Source organism: Oreochromis niloticus, linkage group LG20 (genome assembly GCF_001858045.2).
Source record: "Oreochromis niloticus isolate F11D_XX linkage group LG20, O_niloticus_UMD_NMBU, whole genome shotgun sequence".
Classification (NCBI taxonomy): Eukaryota; Metazoa; Chordata; class Actinopteri; order Cichliformes; family Cichlidae; genus Oreochromis; species Oreochromis niloticus.
In genome coordinates this window covers 23,230,515-23,247,617 of record NC_031984.2, presented here as the reverse complement: position 1 = coordinate 23,247,617, position 17,103 = coordinate 23,230,515, and the positions used below count along the sequence as shown (strand labels likewise).

Sequence of the window (17,103 nt, the reverse complement as noted above, 5' to 3'; positions counted from 1 at the left end):
TCGCTCTCCTGTCACGCCGAGGTGTTCTTCCGCTTCTCAGCTGTCGGTGCTCCCTGAGCAGCGTTGGTAAACAATAGCGACTCTTTAATACTATTTATCTGTCAAATAGGAGTCTTTAGAAATCTCCCGAGTGTGGGATAAAAGGACGGGAAGGTGAGAATGTAGTAGCTTGTGATGACCTTGTTTCATTTCCTGCCACTTCAGCTTAGAGACAGCGCTGTCGGCATTCGCCAGACCCCCTCGCCGGTCTGGTCTGAACCGGTTCGGAAAGTGCGCGGTCTCGTGCGCTCTGCAGACGTCTCTTGCTGAACTGCGGAGCGCGCGATCCCTCCAGGCTCGGCCCCCCTAGTCTCCCCTCATTGGTTGGCATTATAGTGGCTCGCCCACATCTTCCGCGTGCTTTTTGGGCAGTGATACAATTCGCGAGCTGCGATTGGTTACATCCTCTTGAAACCTTTGTTTTGGGGCAGGCCCCGATAACCGTGCACGGGCATGCGGATAAGTGGAGTTGTAAACGAAGCGTGTGCACTTTTCAGCACCAATACCTCGTGGATAGCAGCCAAACCTATAGAAAAAATAGTTGTTCGGGTCAGTTTATTGTAAAAAAGCCGACAGCTTTGCTGTTTGCAGCACTAAACAGCCGCTGTGAACGCGGGGATTTTTTTTGCTAGCAGCTCTGACCCGGCTAACGGAAATACAAAGCGCAAAAGCTCGTGCTTTGTTTGCCCCGGTGGCAAGAGCTGCATCCCCACATTTTTGCGGGTAAAACCGTCGCTCTCTCTTCGCGCTGTCGAATTAGCTCGGTGTGGGCTCAACAAACTGCACCAGCGAAAGACTAAATGGCAGGAAGTGAAAGAAAACAAAGGTGATAAAGAAGACTGTTTGTCCAAGTCGGTTCGGTCCAAACAGCGGTTGAGCCGCAGTCCTGCTGTTAGCCACATCGCAGCCTGTAGCCGCCGAGGTCTCCATTGTGTGACCATCTCCGCCCGACCCTCGAATCCCGCGCTGCCACCGGTCACCTGCTGCCTCCACGCCCACAGTTGTTGTATTTTCAAACGGATTTCTTTTTGAAACAACGTACGCCAAAATGTGTTCTCGAGTTTGGTTCTTGACCGACCGGCGCATCAGCCAGGAGTATCCACAAGTCCAGATCCTCCGGGCGCTGAAGGAGCACTGCGCCGACGAGGACGTAGAATTTCGCTACCTCCTCATGGATCAAATCGTGCTGACGATCAGCGAGGGCCAGCTAGGCAAGTATCACACAATCGATGCGCGGTCGTAAATCGATATACAGTTTGGTTTTCTTGTTTTATTTGAGATCGGTATTACCTATAAATGGTAGACTTTAATTGTTTGGAGGGGGTTGCACACAGCTTGAAAACAGAGCCAGGGGTTGGCTCGGTCTGCCTGTTTGCAAGGAAGCGAAGTGTAAGCATGGCCGTGACCGCCTAACCTACTTTTCCAGCTAGACTGCCTCCAGAAGGGGAAGGATGACGCTTGATTTAATTTCGCTGAATTCGCTGCAATACCGGCACTGTTGCAAATTATCTGAATTACCCGGGCAATAAAAGCTAAAAGAAAAATGTGTTGTTTAAATACCACAGAGACCTAGTTATTAGATAAGAGGCATTCATCAGTGAGCTGTTGTAATTTTGCTACAGAATGCGTCTCTTGATAGCTCAGGCTGTAGGTTCTTTGTTATTATTTATTTTATTTATATAAAAATTGAATAATTTAAAATAGTTACAATTGACTCCCCAAGTAATAGGGAGAAAAAGAATAGGGCATTCAGACTAAATGCAGATAAATGACAAGCAAATCTTTATCGCGCCAATATCGGGATTTTTTTGTTATTACCTGATACTGAAACTATGAGGGTGAAAACTACCACTAGATATAAACATGCATCAACTTGTTCTGGCTTTTCAGGGTTTTCTGTACATATTACAATATTTATACAACCAACGTGATCACCTATTTTCAACTTTTTTTTCTTCTTTTATTTTCATTTTGAGCTGCTTTGTCCGAAACACACGTGATTCTGACTGTCATGTAACGACAACATTTCATAGAAGTGACTAGGGAGGCCTCAATAATGTGATGGCAACAGCAGGAGCTCCTAACAAATGGATGAACAGGGAATTTGTCAGGCTGGTGTGAAGTGGGGATATGTCACCAGATGAGAGGAGCTGTGTGAAGGTCTCAATTAACACAGAGATATTAATTGAGACTATGTTAAAAACACATAATTTTAGGCTGACATTAGTGCAGGGTGAAAAATGGCAATGGTTAAGAATGTGGGTAGGGTGTCCCTTACTAACTTACACTGTTACATTAAACTGCTGTATAGTATGGCTCAGTCAAGCCAGGCTTTACACTTTAAATAGGATTTCACATGCAAACAGATGGGCATTTAAGTGGCAGGCATTACATTTAAGAAGTTACAAATAATCACACATGTTATACCACAGCCCACAGAATAATTACCAAGATAAATAGAGCTAACAATTTTCGACATATATACTCTGGACCCTGCACATTTTTAAATGCAGGTGGACAGCTGTCCAACTGTATAGCTTAACAAGCTTCACATGAGCAAGGCAGTTAACATGGCTTGTAGTTCGTAATCTGCCTAAAGTAAATGTCTTCTGAGCCTTGGCTTGACATCACAGATTAACAGCCAGTGAACAGATTGGTTGCGCTGTGGGATTTCTACACAGGAAGCCTCAGAATACATGGTCAGATGCTTGGATCCTGTAGTGTGTTTTTTCTTTATGCACCTGGCAATAAATGCAGTTTTATTTATTTATTTATTTTTAAAGATATGTATTAATGCTCACTGGATTACAGATACAGATTCAAACTGTAATTGATAACATATCTGTATCTATATATTGTTTTTTGTATCCTTCCAGGCCGTATGGGCTGTCATTTGTGTTAGCATAAAACAGCAGCCATAGGCACTTGACAAGTTTAGGCAAATGTGGAACAATTGCTTAAGGATATACAGCTACATTTGCAGTTAGAGCAAAGAAGTTGGTCTTGTTTCTACGCTGGAAACACAAGTGATATTTCACTGTAAGTGTAATCAGTACTACGTGTTCCTCCATTTCTGTGTGTTGTTTTGATCAAATTTACATTTGCGCAAAAATGTATGTGCAGTTTACATTTAACATATTAGTACATCTTACTCCAAATTCAGTGAAGTTATTTCAGCAAAAGTTGTATGACAGAAAACATTTGAGAAACAAAAGTCCCTCATATCACAACTCATCCAGGGATGAGCTTTGACCTGTGAGGGGCATAAACCATTTCTTCTTTTAGCTTAGGTCAGAATAATGTCAAAATCATAAAACTGATAATACCTTTACAAGCAGAAGTTTTAAAGGTTTTCTTGCTTCATTTCTGCGTCATTTTTCTTTTTTTGTTTTTAGGTCAGGTTCAGGTCCACGTTCCACACTGAAGTTAATGAGTTCAGTGTGTCCCTAGGAGGAGCTATCAGTGGAGCCACCCCAACATACACGTCATTATATTTTAATGAGGAATGGTGGCCCCTCACAGCTAAACTCAGCATTTAGCAAACTGGAGGGATTTCGCATCTTGTGATTGAAAAAATTTAAAGATAGACTGAATCCATGATCCATGCCAGTGGGCACACTTTTACTGAGATGATAAATGCAACACTTCCATGTCAGTGAAGCTGGAACATTAAGGCAGGTTCGATATCTTAATTTACCAACTGAGAGCAAGAGCAACAACAGACACTAGCAGGGCTCGCAAAATTTCAAAATCTCTGGTAGCCCTTTGGGAGGCACTCTTCAGTTTTTGGTAGCCCAAAATAAATTTAAGTAGCCCGAATAAAAAAGAGAGCAATTTTTTAATGTTTTGTTTCCTTTACAATATTATACATTAAAGTATAATATTGTAACAGAAACAAAAATTAATCAGAAAATTGTTAAATACAAATCACAACTGTATAAAAATTACAATCATCAACTCAAATACTTGGTTCTAATTGAACAGAAATTTCTATGAACTTGTAAGAACTGTGTAGAACATGAATCAGTCTGTGTCAGATCCTGAATCTGAAAATTCCACTGAAGTCAAGGGTAAGGGGTGAGTGGAACCAAGATCAGGGCCATTTGCTTTTTGAAGTTTGCAAAACTGCTAAATTTGGCCAATGGTAGTTCACTCTTTGCAACATAGTACGCTTTTGAAAGATTTTTCAGGACTTCTGCTTGTGCTTGGTTTATTTTTAGTATGTTTTTTGCAATTGCTGTTTGTTCTGGGAAAGATATTGCAGACTGGGTGTTGCAGACTGGGTGCAGTATAATGCATTTCTTGGGTTTCTCATGGAGTCTTTCTTAAAATTACTGGTCCCAGTTACAAAGGCGCTTGTCGACTCAAATGAAATGAAACTCACAACACACCTGGCAGAACATCATGTTATTTAGCTCGTCATATTCCAGCCACATAAATTCTTTTGTCCATGAAACCAAAAAAAGCTGAGCTTTCTTTTTGCCTCATAGTCTGATTTATCATAACTTTTCCGTTTTGTGGTAGGCTTTTATTTGGTTGTCCCTTATTCACCCTGACCTGTCTTATTTGGCTCAGCAGAACTAAAATACCGGCGTAAATCCTGCTGCTTTTACACACGCACTCACATAACGGTCAGCGATTCTCTCTCCTATGATAGCCCGACGGGCAGGGCTGAGATAGATTTTGGTAGCCCGACTGGAAAAATCGCTAGCCCCGGGACGTCGGGCTAGCGATTTTGCGAGCCCTGCACTAGGGTTTAGATAGATTTTTTGTGTGGCTGTTCATGAAGCACAAACTCTACATTTTGTGGAAAAAGAGTCCTTTTGATGAACAGTATTGCTGTTTACTTGATATGCATCACAGAGTGGTTGTTAATTATTGTACATTTGATAAAAGAAGTGAGTTAATGAACTAAATAAGGGCTATGTGATGGCTCTTTATCACAGAAATGCTGCATATCTCTGGTGCTTACCTCATAGAATCTTAGTGCAAAAATTAACAGTTACACTTTATCAGTGGTTTGCAAATGTTGCATTTTCAGATAATAAAGACAGTGCATAAACATTTTTGGGGTGTTGCATGATTGCATATGTTTTCCTCCAGGAAAACGACTTATTTGTCAATTAGCCAGCAGGATCTCATTTGCAGGTTTTTGCATGTGGCCTGGAAAGGGTTAATTTGCATTTTATTAGGTTTGAGAAAAAGGCTCACAGTTTTTCCATTAGATAGGAAAAAACCCTGCACAAAAGACACACATGGCAACATCTTTATGTTACATGCTAGAGTTAAGATATTTAGTTATGGCTTGTTGTGTAACTCACACCCTAAAAACTACATGAAAACGTTATTCCTCAAATGGTAGAGACTAATATGGCTTAGCTTTTCTTTTTATATATGGTCATTCTGCAAATCGGCAGTTGTCTGTGTAATTTGCATGGTTGCAGTAGCCAAAGAGAACACTGTCTGCTCTATGATTACTGCTTTTTTTTTTTTTTTAACCCTTCCAATGTCATATTTTTGTTGGGTTTATGATTGTTGGGTTTTTCTCTGTATTTATTATTGTGCTATCTACTGTACAATATAAAGCGCCTTGAGGCGACTTTTGTTGTGATTTGGCGCTATATAAATAAAATTGAATTGAATTGAATTGAATATTTTCTGATCCTGATTGATGTTGATGAACAAAGCCAAAAACAATGAAATGGTGGTGAGGCATTATCACCACCTCTGATTTTTGTCTGACATACAACATGACTGACATGCCACCAATGACAGTCATTGCATGCCACGCAGAAGAAGCAGTGCCTAGAGCAGGGGTGGGGAGCTCCAGGCCTCAAGGGCCAGTGTCCTGCAGGTTTTAGATATCACCCTGGGTCAATACACATGAATCAAATGATTAGTTCATTATCAGACCTCTGGAGAACGTCAAGAGATGTTGAGGAGGTAATTTAGCCTTTTAAATTAGCTGTGTTGGATCAAGGATACATCTAAAACCTGCAGGATCCTGGCCCTTGAGGCCTGGAGTTTCCCACCCCTGTCCTAGAGCAACAAAGAGCCAGATCTAAACTACTCTAGTTTTACCAGCACATCCGGATGGCAATGAAGGAGAAATTGAAAAGATAGCTCTTGTATAGATAGTATAGAATAGATATGACATAATTCGTGTGAGAATTTCTCAGTAGCAGATTCATGTTTTTGCTGACAAGCCTTTTGGCCTTGTCTTTGTCAAAATGTAAGTCACATGATTCATCTTGTCTGCCTCAAGTGCTGCACAATCCAAATGTTGCAGTGGAGCTACACTAAATGTTCTTGTCTGATCTGTGCTTTTGATAAAAGATATGCAAATAGACACAAAGCATGGTGGCCCCAAAACCAGACCACAAGAAACTGGTGTCTCAGTGGGCTAATGCAAGAGGATGCACAGACGATGAAGTGAGACTGCATTCCGGTCAAACAGCCAAACACTTTCACAGCATTTGTAAGCCTGCTTTGTGATGTTGCAGTGGCATGCATAGAATGCTTGTTAGCTTTGTCAGGCGGACTGAAAATATATAATGTTATTGTTTTGTTTTTTTTAATTGTTTTTTTGTATTACAATCATTTTCAACAAATTGTGTCTTTGCTCCTCCTCAACCTGTCCTTACATGTCTGGAGTGAGAAAGAGGAGGTGCAAACAGAAACATTTGAAAGCTTGAAGTGCTGACATATATATTATACATATATCACAAAAACCCATGCTCTAATTATTGTACACCAGGATTTTGGATAGTTTTTGCAGTGGTCACATGACAGTCAGTGCAGCGTGCGCTAGCAGTTGCACAGATGAATAGGAATGATTCATCCGGGTGCCTCGCCGGTCTCTGTTTGGTCCCCCTGGAGATGGAGACGAGCACTGTGGATACTGTCTGTCGAAAACCATGAGACCACATCCCCTGATGCTTCTCACTGTAACACCACTCACATTGGACTCAGTGGCTGCACAATCAGAGCAGTGTGTCTTAAGCGCTGAATAGGGCTGGAGCGATAGTGAATCCTCCTGCTTTAACACTGAGACTGGGAGGAGGAGGAGGAGAGAAAGGGAGGGGTGGGGTTCTTTTCATGGCTTCATACTCCTTTTTTAATGCGCCACATTTTCTCTCTCTCCTTGTTCCCTTTCTCTGTGTTTGCTAGAACATACCTAGCCCTTTCATACCAACTGCATTTCTCTTGTTTCACTTCTTTTTACCCGTCTGCGGACACAATGACCCTAAAGTAGTGTATGTAAGATGCGCATTGTGCAGGCGGGTTGCATGATAATAGCTAAGTATCGGTTGTTATTATGCATGCAGCAGCTTCTTTTGACCTCTGATGATCTCAGCCAGGGTCATTACTGCTATTGTGAGCCTACTTGTTCTAAGATGGCTGAAATTCACATCATGGTTGAGGCTAAGTGCTGGGCTAATATTCAATGTGTCTCCTCGCTTCTTTTTTGTACTTGAAGTTCCTGCTATAGCACAAAGGTACACATTTGTCATTGTTCAGTGTGCTGTCCATTTGCAATTGATCCTAAAAAATCTGACAGCCTGGCTCTGCTTCAGAAGGCTAATGAATGTTGAAATTAGCCGGATTTGTAGCATTTATAGAAAAAATTATGAAGTCTGTCTAACACCAGCTTTATTGTCCCCATCACAACATGCAAGCCCTTTCATTTATTTCTCCCCTGTTTTTTTATGGCTTATGCTTTCAGAGCTGAATTGAAATGACCCAATCAGAAGCGTTCACTTAGCCTATTGTAGTTACTTAGCTCTCATTTGCATAATAAAAGTGATGTCAAGTTAATGAAAACCAGTGTCATTTTGACTTTCAGCAGGACAGAGCACCATACATTTAAGATCTTAGATCTCTTAGATTTATCAGGCTGTTTTTAAGCACAGTTTTCTTATGTTTGATTAAATTTAAGATTATTACCCTTGGGGTTTCTTTTGCGAGCCCACTGCCCTACATAGTGACAAAATAGTATTGAGTGTCAGTATGTCAGTGATGATACCCGTCACTCAGTCTAGGAGGAAGAAGTTATCCCACCACTGCAAATGTGCATGGGCAAGAAGTACATATTTATAGCAGTAGGTGCTGCAGGTTTAAATGGCTTAAATTTACCAGCATTGGAGGTGGCTGGCCTGGTCACATGGCCTGGTCTTCTTAGATTTGTGTGATGACTAAAGGAAAAGTGTCATCAAACACTTAGATGATGGATGGAGTCTTGCTGAGAACTTTCACATTGTTCCCAGGGTTGCATATGACTTTCAGGATGAATTTGGAGCTATTAACAGTGACACATTCATTTGTTGTCTTGAAAATAGAAAAAACAGGCCAGATGTCGGCTGCTGGTTCTGGTTCCATAAGTTTCAGAAACAGATGAGAAAACAGTATTTATCAAATATTTGTACTTCAACTCAGAATGATAATCTGAATAACTTCATATATGTATGAGGTTGTTGACCAACAATCAAATAAATGAATTAATTGTTAACAAATCACAGGAGTGTTTTTCTAAATATACATTTCTCTGTTTACCCCTCCTGCCATTTCCCCTCCACCGTTACAGGACTGCGAGCAGAGCAGGAATTGGTGACATCTTACCCACAGGTGGTGATGGTGCGAGTACCCACGCCCTGGGTTCAGTCAGATAGTGACATCACTGTGCTCCGCCACCTGGAGAAGATGGGTTGCCGGCTGATCAACAGGCCCCAGGCCATACTCAACTGTGTCAACAAGTTTTGGACGTTTCAAGAACTAGCTGGGCATGGGGTGCCTCTTCCTGACACCTTCTCTTACGGTAAATCAGTACTTGAGTGTCCTTAAGCTATTTTTACACATGAACGCCGTCCTGGGAGATTCAGATTGGGATGTGTTTCTTATACGTTTCTCAATGAAAATTATCAGACATCGCATAGACTTTGTAGCAAACAGGTTAAAGACTAGCTAAGAAGAGCTCCAGTGCAGTGTGATTAGGTCACACTTATACCTTTGTTGGTTAAACGAATGAACGAAATTTCAGCTCTACATTGCATGTGTGAAAATGGCTTAAGTATAGCATTAATACAGCACATGTAGGTAAGTTAATGTGCAACAAACCTGACTTTATTGTTTGTAGAAGTACTCACATATATATAATGCATATATATATAATAGATTTATATTATATATTATATAATTATTTATATAATGTCCACACTGCAGAGTACATATAAGACAAATGCAGAAATAAATATAGATACCCCAGTGAGGTGTCTGTCACAGTGCTCATCACTGCTTGCCCCGTGATATTTAAACCGGGTGAAACTGAAGGTTAATAGAAAACAAAACCGATACTGTCTGAGTAAAAGCAAATGCACACACATAGGGAGTAAAACTGCATCATGTACAGTCAAACTGGCATCTGTTCAAGCAGCAGTGATGTCATTATCAGTTGTGTTTTACATTTAAATCACATAATTTGCATCACAGGCTTCAGTCCACATACATGTGCAGCAATCAGACATATATGTGCGAATCCACATAGTTGTCCTTCAAACCTTTTAATTGTTTTAATACTCACAACATCTGTGAAAACAGTGTTTAAAATAGTGCTAAGAAACACAGGATAGCCAAACAACAAATCCAGGCTGCTGTTTTAGTCATTATTCTTGTTGATTTTCTCCGACTATTCAACGGCAGACGGAAAGCTGTATATATATTTCTCCGCGGTTTGCAAGAAAATCCACAGTGAGAGCAGAAAAAAGAAGGACACAGACTGAGTGAGAGAGAAAGGAAAAAAAGAAAGAAAGCGGAGGGGGTGTTTGGCCTACATTCCATCCGTTTCTCTGCACAGTAGGCCAGGCGATGCATGCAGAGCAGCTGGAGAGCTTATGTAACCCCCCCCCAACCATACTCACACGCACACACCCCACCTAACACTCCCCTTCTGATTTTTCAAAATAAAAGACATCACTTCCCCTCACTCCTTTTCTCTTCTATCTCAGCAGCTTATGATCGGAACAACATTTGGTGTCCAGTCTCTCCTTCTCTGAACTTTGTCTTCTTTCACCCCTTGTCATTGAAAGCACATGTGAAGCAGTGCATCGGAAAAAAGCCACGTGACAGGGTAGTTCACATCTGCTCAGTTCACTGAATGGAGCATAGAGACACAGGAAAGGCAAGGAAGACTATATTATTAAAAAGATTTCTACAGTTTTTTAAATGTATTTTTACACATTTTAATCATCTCTCACGCCAGAGCACAGAAAGCTTAAGCACATCTGTTGCTACAGGCTGCTGTTATAAATCAGTGTCAGATACGGTCAGCTGCTTCACATTAATGCCTCCTTCACTGACTCCTCTGTTCCACTCTTATGAATCAAGCAGCAAATAAACGCTCAGGACAGCACTCCTACAGCCTCGCTGTTTTGAGTCATTTCTGTTTCCATAGCAACATGCTACATTCACTCTCCTGCCCTGCAAAGTTGGCTGTAACGTGTGAACCATGCTATCAAACCAAGGACAGTATTTTAATATATTCTACTGTGGGGGACGTGTGTCCCTCGTTTGTGTATGTGTGTGCGTGCGTGGAAAATTTCCTAGGTGGGCATGACAACTTCCGGAAGATGATTGACGAGGCTGAGCCACTGGGCTACCCGGTGGTAGTGAAGAATGCACGTGGCCACAGAGGTAAAACAATCAGCCCAGTACTTCCTGTCATCCATTCTGGTCACAACGCCATAACTCAAAATCCGTACACTGCAACTCCCTCATTGGAGCTCAGTCCACTCTTATATGAAATTCTCTGGCAGACTGTTAAATGATTAGCACTGCGGTGCTGCATCAAACACAAAACAGAAGCTCTTAATGCGTGCAGTGTGGTCATCCGGTCACCTATTTTAGTTTATGGTTAACAAGTTGATCTCAGTTTCCTCTTTTAGACTGAATACACAAGAGGCTTGTGTGGGACCGTTTGAAGCTTTGGCATTAATGTTGTGCTTCCAAGAGATCAGCCCCGGTCTGACCCATTAGCCCTTTCCTATTCATAGTTATTGACAGTCGCTGCTATTGTGTGAAGGAATAACAATGGTCTTTGCTGGCCCAGGCTGCCATCACAGCACATTGTTTAGGAAAGCAGTCACTGGTCAACCACTAACTTGACCCTTTTTATGCGTTAGGCGTCTGGAGGGCTGTTTTTACTCTCTCTGTGGTTGACCATTGACACGAATGAATTCCACTTTGCCCTTCCCTCTCAAGAGCACACATAAAGAAAATACTATTTAAAATATTTTGAATCATTGGTATTAATAATAACTTTATTTGTATAGCGCTTTTCAAAACACAGAGTTTGCTTCACGGTTTGAATAAAAGCAACAGACTAAAGATGAGTACACATTCCGACATACAGACACATAATGAACCATTATGTGTCAACAGACACACAATCATAATCAAAAATAATGAGGAAAAGATTAACTGTCTCTTAATCTATATTGGAGTTGTCAGTAGTCATGTAAGACTATTGACAAGTAGACCCTGATCTGATGATTTGAGAAGTTGGCTGCAGTGACAAGGTCTCAGTAGCTTTTATATACAAGCAGGGGCCTGTCCAAGTAGGGCTTTATAGTTTAATAATAGGATTGTAAAGTGGATTTAGAGTTTCACTGGGAGCCAGTGAAGGAAAGCAAAAATAAGTGTGATATGTGAGCAACAGCTAGTTTTTGCTAGTAGCCTTGCTTGGTGCATTCTGCACCAACTGGAGGTGGGTTATGAAGGACTGAGAGATACATATGAAACGTGAGCTGCAACGTTCAAGTCAGGAGAAATGAATGAGCTTAAAGATTCAAAATCCCGGTGTTGGTCAAAGATGACACCAAGGGTCTTAGCAGATGTTTTGGTGTTACTGGCGAGTGGCCTGATGTACTGACTGACCTCCTCAGTTTTTTGTCAGATAAGTAATGGTCACATGTCTAAAAGAGTCACAGGACCGTTATTGATGTTGTGTTTTTATTGCGTGGTGTGCACAGACACACAGCAACCACATGATTCTTCCCTCAGCAGGGGTCAGAGGTCTTGAAAATAAGAAGACAGTGCAAAGCAGTGCTAATTAAGAGAGGCATCTTCTATCCTGTGTGAGAAGCAGTTCTGTGGCTGCTCAGAGGAGTATCCTGTCATTTGTATGACATGAACTGGCATGAGACTTGGTCAGCAGAAGCAGCTACTTGTTAGCAAAGCTTTTTAGGTTTTCCACCCTCAGCTAGCACACCACAAATGACAGACCCGGCAAGCAAATTCTTTTAGTGTGGTAATATCAACACAGCTATATGTCTTCAGGCCGGCATGACATAGATCTGTTTAGATTGGACAGACTAGTAAAATATAAACCTTAAGAACTAGCCCTTCCCTCCTTCCTTCCTTCCTTCCTTCCTTCCTTCTTTAATCTTGCGTCCCCTTTGCTTAGGCAAGGCTGTGTTCCTGGCACGGGACAAACACCACCTGACAGACCTTTGCCACGTGATCCGCCATGATACCCCCTACCTATTTCAGGAGTACGTCAAGGAGTCGCACGGCCGTGATGTGCGGGTTGTCCTAGTGGGCGGCCGTATCATCGGCTCTATGCTGCGTTGCTCCACTGATGGTCGCATGCAGAGCAACTGCTCCTTGGGTAGGCAGACATTAAATTACTGAATTATTCCCACTGTCATGGTAAAACTCTCCTCATGTTTGAAAGTCATGTGGTGTGTGAAAAATTATCTTTAAAAAGAGATGAACTTAGTAATAAGTAAAGTATACACGAGTTATTAACAAAGACTTTCATAAAGAGGAACTGGCCTGCTCATAGCATATGTCTGAATTTTGGGTATAATGAGTACAATGCTTCAGAAATGCTTCAGAACTCAACTTTGGGAAAGAGTGCAAAATCAACAGGCTTGTCCTGAATCTACCCTGGAGCGTTCCAGCTGAGGAGACTGATCTTCACTGTCACAGGATGAAAGTTTTAGTTTAGCTGAGGCTTTAATACACTGTGACATATTTAGGACATCAGTCATCAGTCTTCTGCATTCCTGTAGCAAATCTCTTTGACACTTCTAGGGTGAATTTGATGTGGTATTTAATTGTGAAATTAAATATTGAAAATAACCAGAAAACAATAAAGGATCCCAAATTGTCCCCACGTCATTTTTTTTATATAATTGCTCTTAATTTATAAAAGATTAGTTGCTTTTTGACTATCTGGGGAAAATCAAGTTGTTGCTCAATCTATCATGAAGTCTTGTGAAAGAATTGTAAATTGTGGTTCGTACTAAAAAGCCTGATGTTCCTTCTTGAATTGTCAGGTGGTGTAGGCATGATGTGCCCCCTGAGTGAGGAGGGCAAGCAGCTGGCCATCAAGGTGTCTAACATCCTGGGCATGGATGTGTGCGGCATTGACCTCCTGCAGCTCAACGATGGCTCGTTTGTGGTTTGTGAGGCCAACGCAAACGTGGGCTTCATCGCCTTCGACCAGGCCTGTGGCATGGACGTAGCAGGCATTGTTGCTGACTATGTCCTGTCAATGCTCCCAAACCGCCTCACTCGCAAGATGTCTCTGCTGTCCGTCGTGTCAAGCACCAGCGAGACCAGCAGCGAGCCCGAAGTGTGCAACGTGCCTTCTGGCGGCGGCTCGCTGCCTGAAGCAGTCTGCAACATGAGCGTGGGGTCAACTTCCAGCGAGAGCGACCCAGAGCTGGCCGAGCCCTCCCAGTCGTCACCCTGCCAGTCCACAGCCCCCAGCCTGCCTGATCTCCCTGACCTAGCTGATCCAGCATACAACTTCAACACCCTCCTTGCCAATGAGATCAAGTTATTGACTGAGTGAGCCCAAACATCTTCATGCTCACACACAAACCTCACAAATGCATTTCAAACACACACACACACTAATGGCATCGACATTCCTTTTAAAATTGCATATCAGTCCAAAAACCATGAAAACAGAAGTGCAGACAAAAAAAGACTCAAACTTAGCCCTTTTCAGATATGCAATATGTAACACTGCTGGCTTCATCAGTCCGTTAAAGTGATGGCACCCTGTCATTCAGACATTATGTAACCACTCCTCATGGCTTCATTCAGACAGAGCCATGGTGTGTTCGATATTTTTGCCATAGAGACGTACAAAAGACCTGCCATTTTCTTCTGATCATTTAGTTCTTTTCAATATTATCACTAACAGCAGGGTCTGAGTGTGTGGTACCAAAAACGAGAGCTCTCTTCTGCTCCTCCGGATTTGATATTGCAAAAATGAGTCATAGAACAATATTTTAATATTATTGGAAATTAGATTTTTATATTTTTTTGCCCAATGGGGCATTTGCTAGAAAGCTGAGGAAATCATAAAGATGTAAAGCTACAAGGGGTGAGCTTGTCCGGTTACAGTTGAGGTTTTTATGTCAAAGTGACAAGGGTGCTCATTCACACTTGAAGATGACACATTCAGTTGCTATCAGATTAATGGAAAGGAGTGCATATCTGAAAGGGGCTGTCCTGACACATCCATGGACACAAACACTAAGACATCTCATGTTTACACAAAAACAGAAAAAACAAACAAACAAAAAGAGATCTGAGGCTGCTCCCCTGACTCTCCTCTCTTTACATCTCTATTCCCAAAACCACAAACCCCACGATCTAAACTTAAATTGCAGCATGAGGTTAGACTGGGATACAGAAATTAGTGCCAAACTGGCCTTTATGAGTTCCTACATGGTGTTTGTGAATGGGTGAAAGCATACACCTGCCATGTTTTTAATCATCATATTATAACAACATTATTTTACATATAATCTCTGTTGTCATATAAAAGGTTTTCTGCTGAGACTGCAGTCAGGTTTGGTGAATTGGAGGTGACATGAAGTGTTTTCAGTTAGTAGGGATGCTAGGCGCACTACTCTGTCAGTTCCAGTGCAGTGATGTAGTGCTCAAGCTGAGGACACAGGAGAGGACCCGCAAGCATCCTGCACAAACAGGAGCTGTAAAAGATTCATGTCAACAAGCACCAGATGTGTTTGAGTGGCAAAACTGGAATATAAAAATGAACTAACTGCTCAAATTTTAATTTGACATTCCTATATAGTATGTTTGTTTAGCCTTACCAGCAGTAGCAGTCTGCTACTGATGGCCACTAAATGCCTGGCACTTTATTATTTTTTCTCTCTCTCTTGCTAAGGTGACATATTTAGGAAAGTTTAGACAGAGTGTGAAAGCTGCATCTACACCTGTAAACAAAATATACCTCAAATATGTGACTTCTCACTGCCATAGCATAACAGATATTCAGACATACAATACATATCAGCCAGGATCCTTGTGGTTTTAAATGGCCCCTGACATGCTTTATGTTTTTCTTTTCTTTTTATCTTTTATGTAAATATTTAGATAATCAATTAACTTTACCGTATATTTACACCCAGGCAGATTAGACTGGAATAGCTGAAACAATTGCCAACAGTGATATTTTTAATAAGTTGTGGGGTAACTCTTGTGTATAGACTTTCAATATTAAAAGGCAGAGAGTGAAATTTGGTGCTAAACTTTCTGGATTTGGTCAGATGAGCCTTCTCAGCCATATTATATGTAGAACTAAGCATCCTAACCCACAAAATAATGTTGGCATAATGTACAAAAAAAAAGAACCCTATATTTTTAAAGTCTTCGTAAATATAATTTAGCTTTTTTTCCTTTCCTGAGAGAAGAAAAGAAAGGAAATCCAGGGATTAGAGCAGCTAAGACCTTTGTGTTTACTTTTTTTTTGTTCCTTTGAATTTACCTCCTGTATGCCTCCTTAAATGAATAACATAGCTGTAGGGTGTGCTGCGGAACCATTCACTAAGATTTAATTTACAGGTATGATCAAAAGCACAAAAATGAACCCCAGAATTGTTTCACATGGTGACGGTCATGTTGTTAGGCTTGTATAACGCTTTGTGCCGAACACAACTCAGGGAAGCAGCCTGGATCTCAGCCCTGACCCCCAAAAAGGCATGACACATCCATCCAAGCTAGAGACATGTCTAAAACATAACACATACCTACAAGCAGACAAAATATACATAAACAACAATGAAAAAAAAGGTTGTAAACTACAGTGTAAGACTTTATGGTATATACCATGGTTAACATGCACTTTTTTTTCCTTGCTTGTTTTATATTGTTCCTCGTTTACTTCCTAATTTATGGTATTTTTAAAGAAAAAAAAGTGGTTTGTGTGCACTAATATTGTGTCAATAAAGTGAAACCGCTGTGAAGCTTGATTTTTTTTTTTCCTTGTGTTGTGGGCCCAATTTACTAACTGTCTGGACTCTTAACGGCGGGCCCCTGCTGGAGGGTGCCAAATCAAAATCTGCCAGACAACCAGAAAAGGAAGCTTTTAAGTCTGCTGTCAAGTGATCACAGTGTCTCCACTGAGGAAAACAACATCATTTACTCGACTGTGATGTTTGTCCAGTATCCATATGATCAAAGTATCTGACAAACTGTGAAATCCGCTGATGTCCACCCTCCTGATGCGGGAGGGCTGGTGGGTGTGCTCATCAAATCACATCCTGACATAAACGCTTGTCTGGTGAACTATCTCCAGTTGTCGTCCCCCATTCTTTGAAGTATTTGTCTTTGTATCGAAACCTGCGTCATTCCACATCGTGTTCATAGGTGTAAATATAAAGATCACATATCTTTTAAAAGTCATGATTAGCTAGCCATAGGAAAGAGTGGAATGTTAATTTCTCTCTTCTGGCCCCTGCTTGAATTTGTATTTTATACATGATCCATCTAGCCAATGAAGGTTCACTAAACTGTGCTCCAGTGACTTTAAGAATGCCAGTTCATCATCTGGTTTTCGTTGGGAACACTGTTTTAAGGATCACTTGAGGTCAAGGTCCCAATTCTGAGTGATTTCTTTATGCTTGGTCTGTATAGATTACTGTTATAAAGTAAATAAACGGCATGGAAGCTACTGAAAGGAACAGGGGTACCACATGCTAACAAAACAGGGAAGGAAACTGATTGGCCTGCATGAAAGTTGGCCAG

At 41.3% G+C, this 17,103-nt stretch overlaps 1 protein-coding gene across 1 annotated transcript; it reads left to right on the top strand.

The window, feature by feature from the left end:
• Positions 1–431: 431 nt before the first annotated feature.
• rimkla (ribosomal modification protein rimK-like family member A) lies at positions 432–16,649 on the top strand. The gene is made up of 5 exons (XM_003444882.5): positions 432–1,250; positions 8,624–8,854; positions 10,639–10,725; positions 12,497–12,700; positions 13,374–16,649. Exons 1-5 carry the CDS (start codon positions 1,088–1,090, stop codon positions 13,892–13,894), a joined length of 1,206 nt encoding a protein of 401 aa, XP_003444930.1. The 5' UTR covers positions 432–1,087; the 3' UTR covers positions 13,895–16,649.
• Positions 16,650–17,103: the final 454 nt, after the last annotated feature.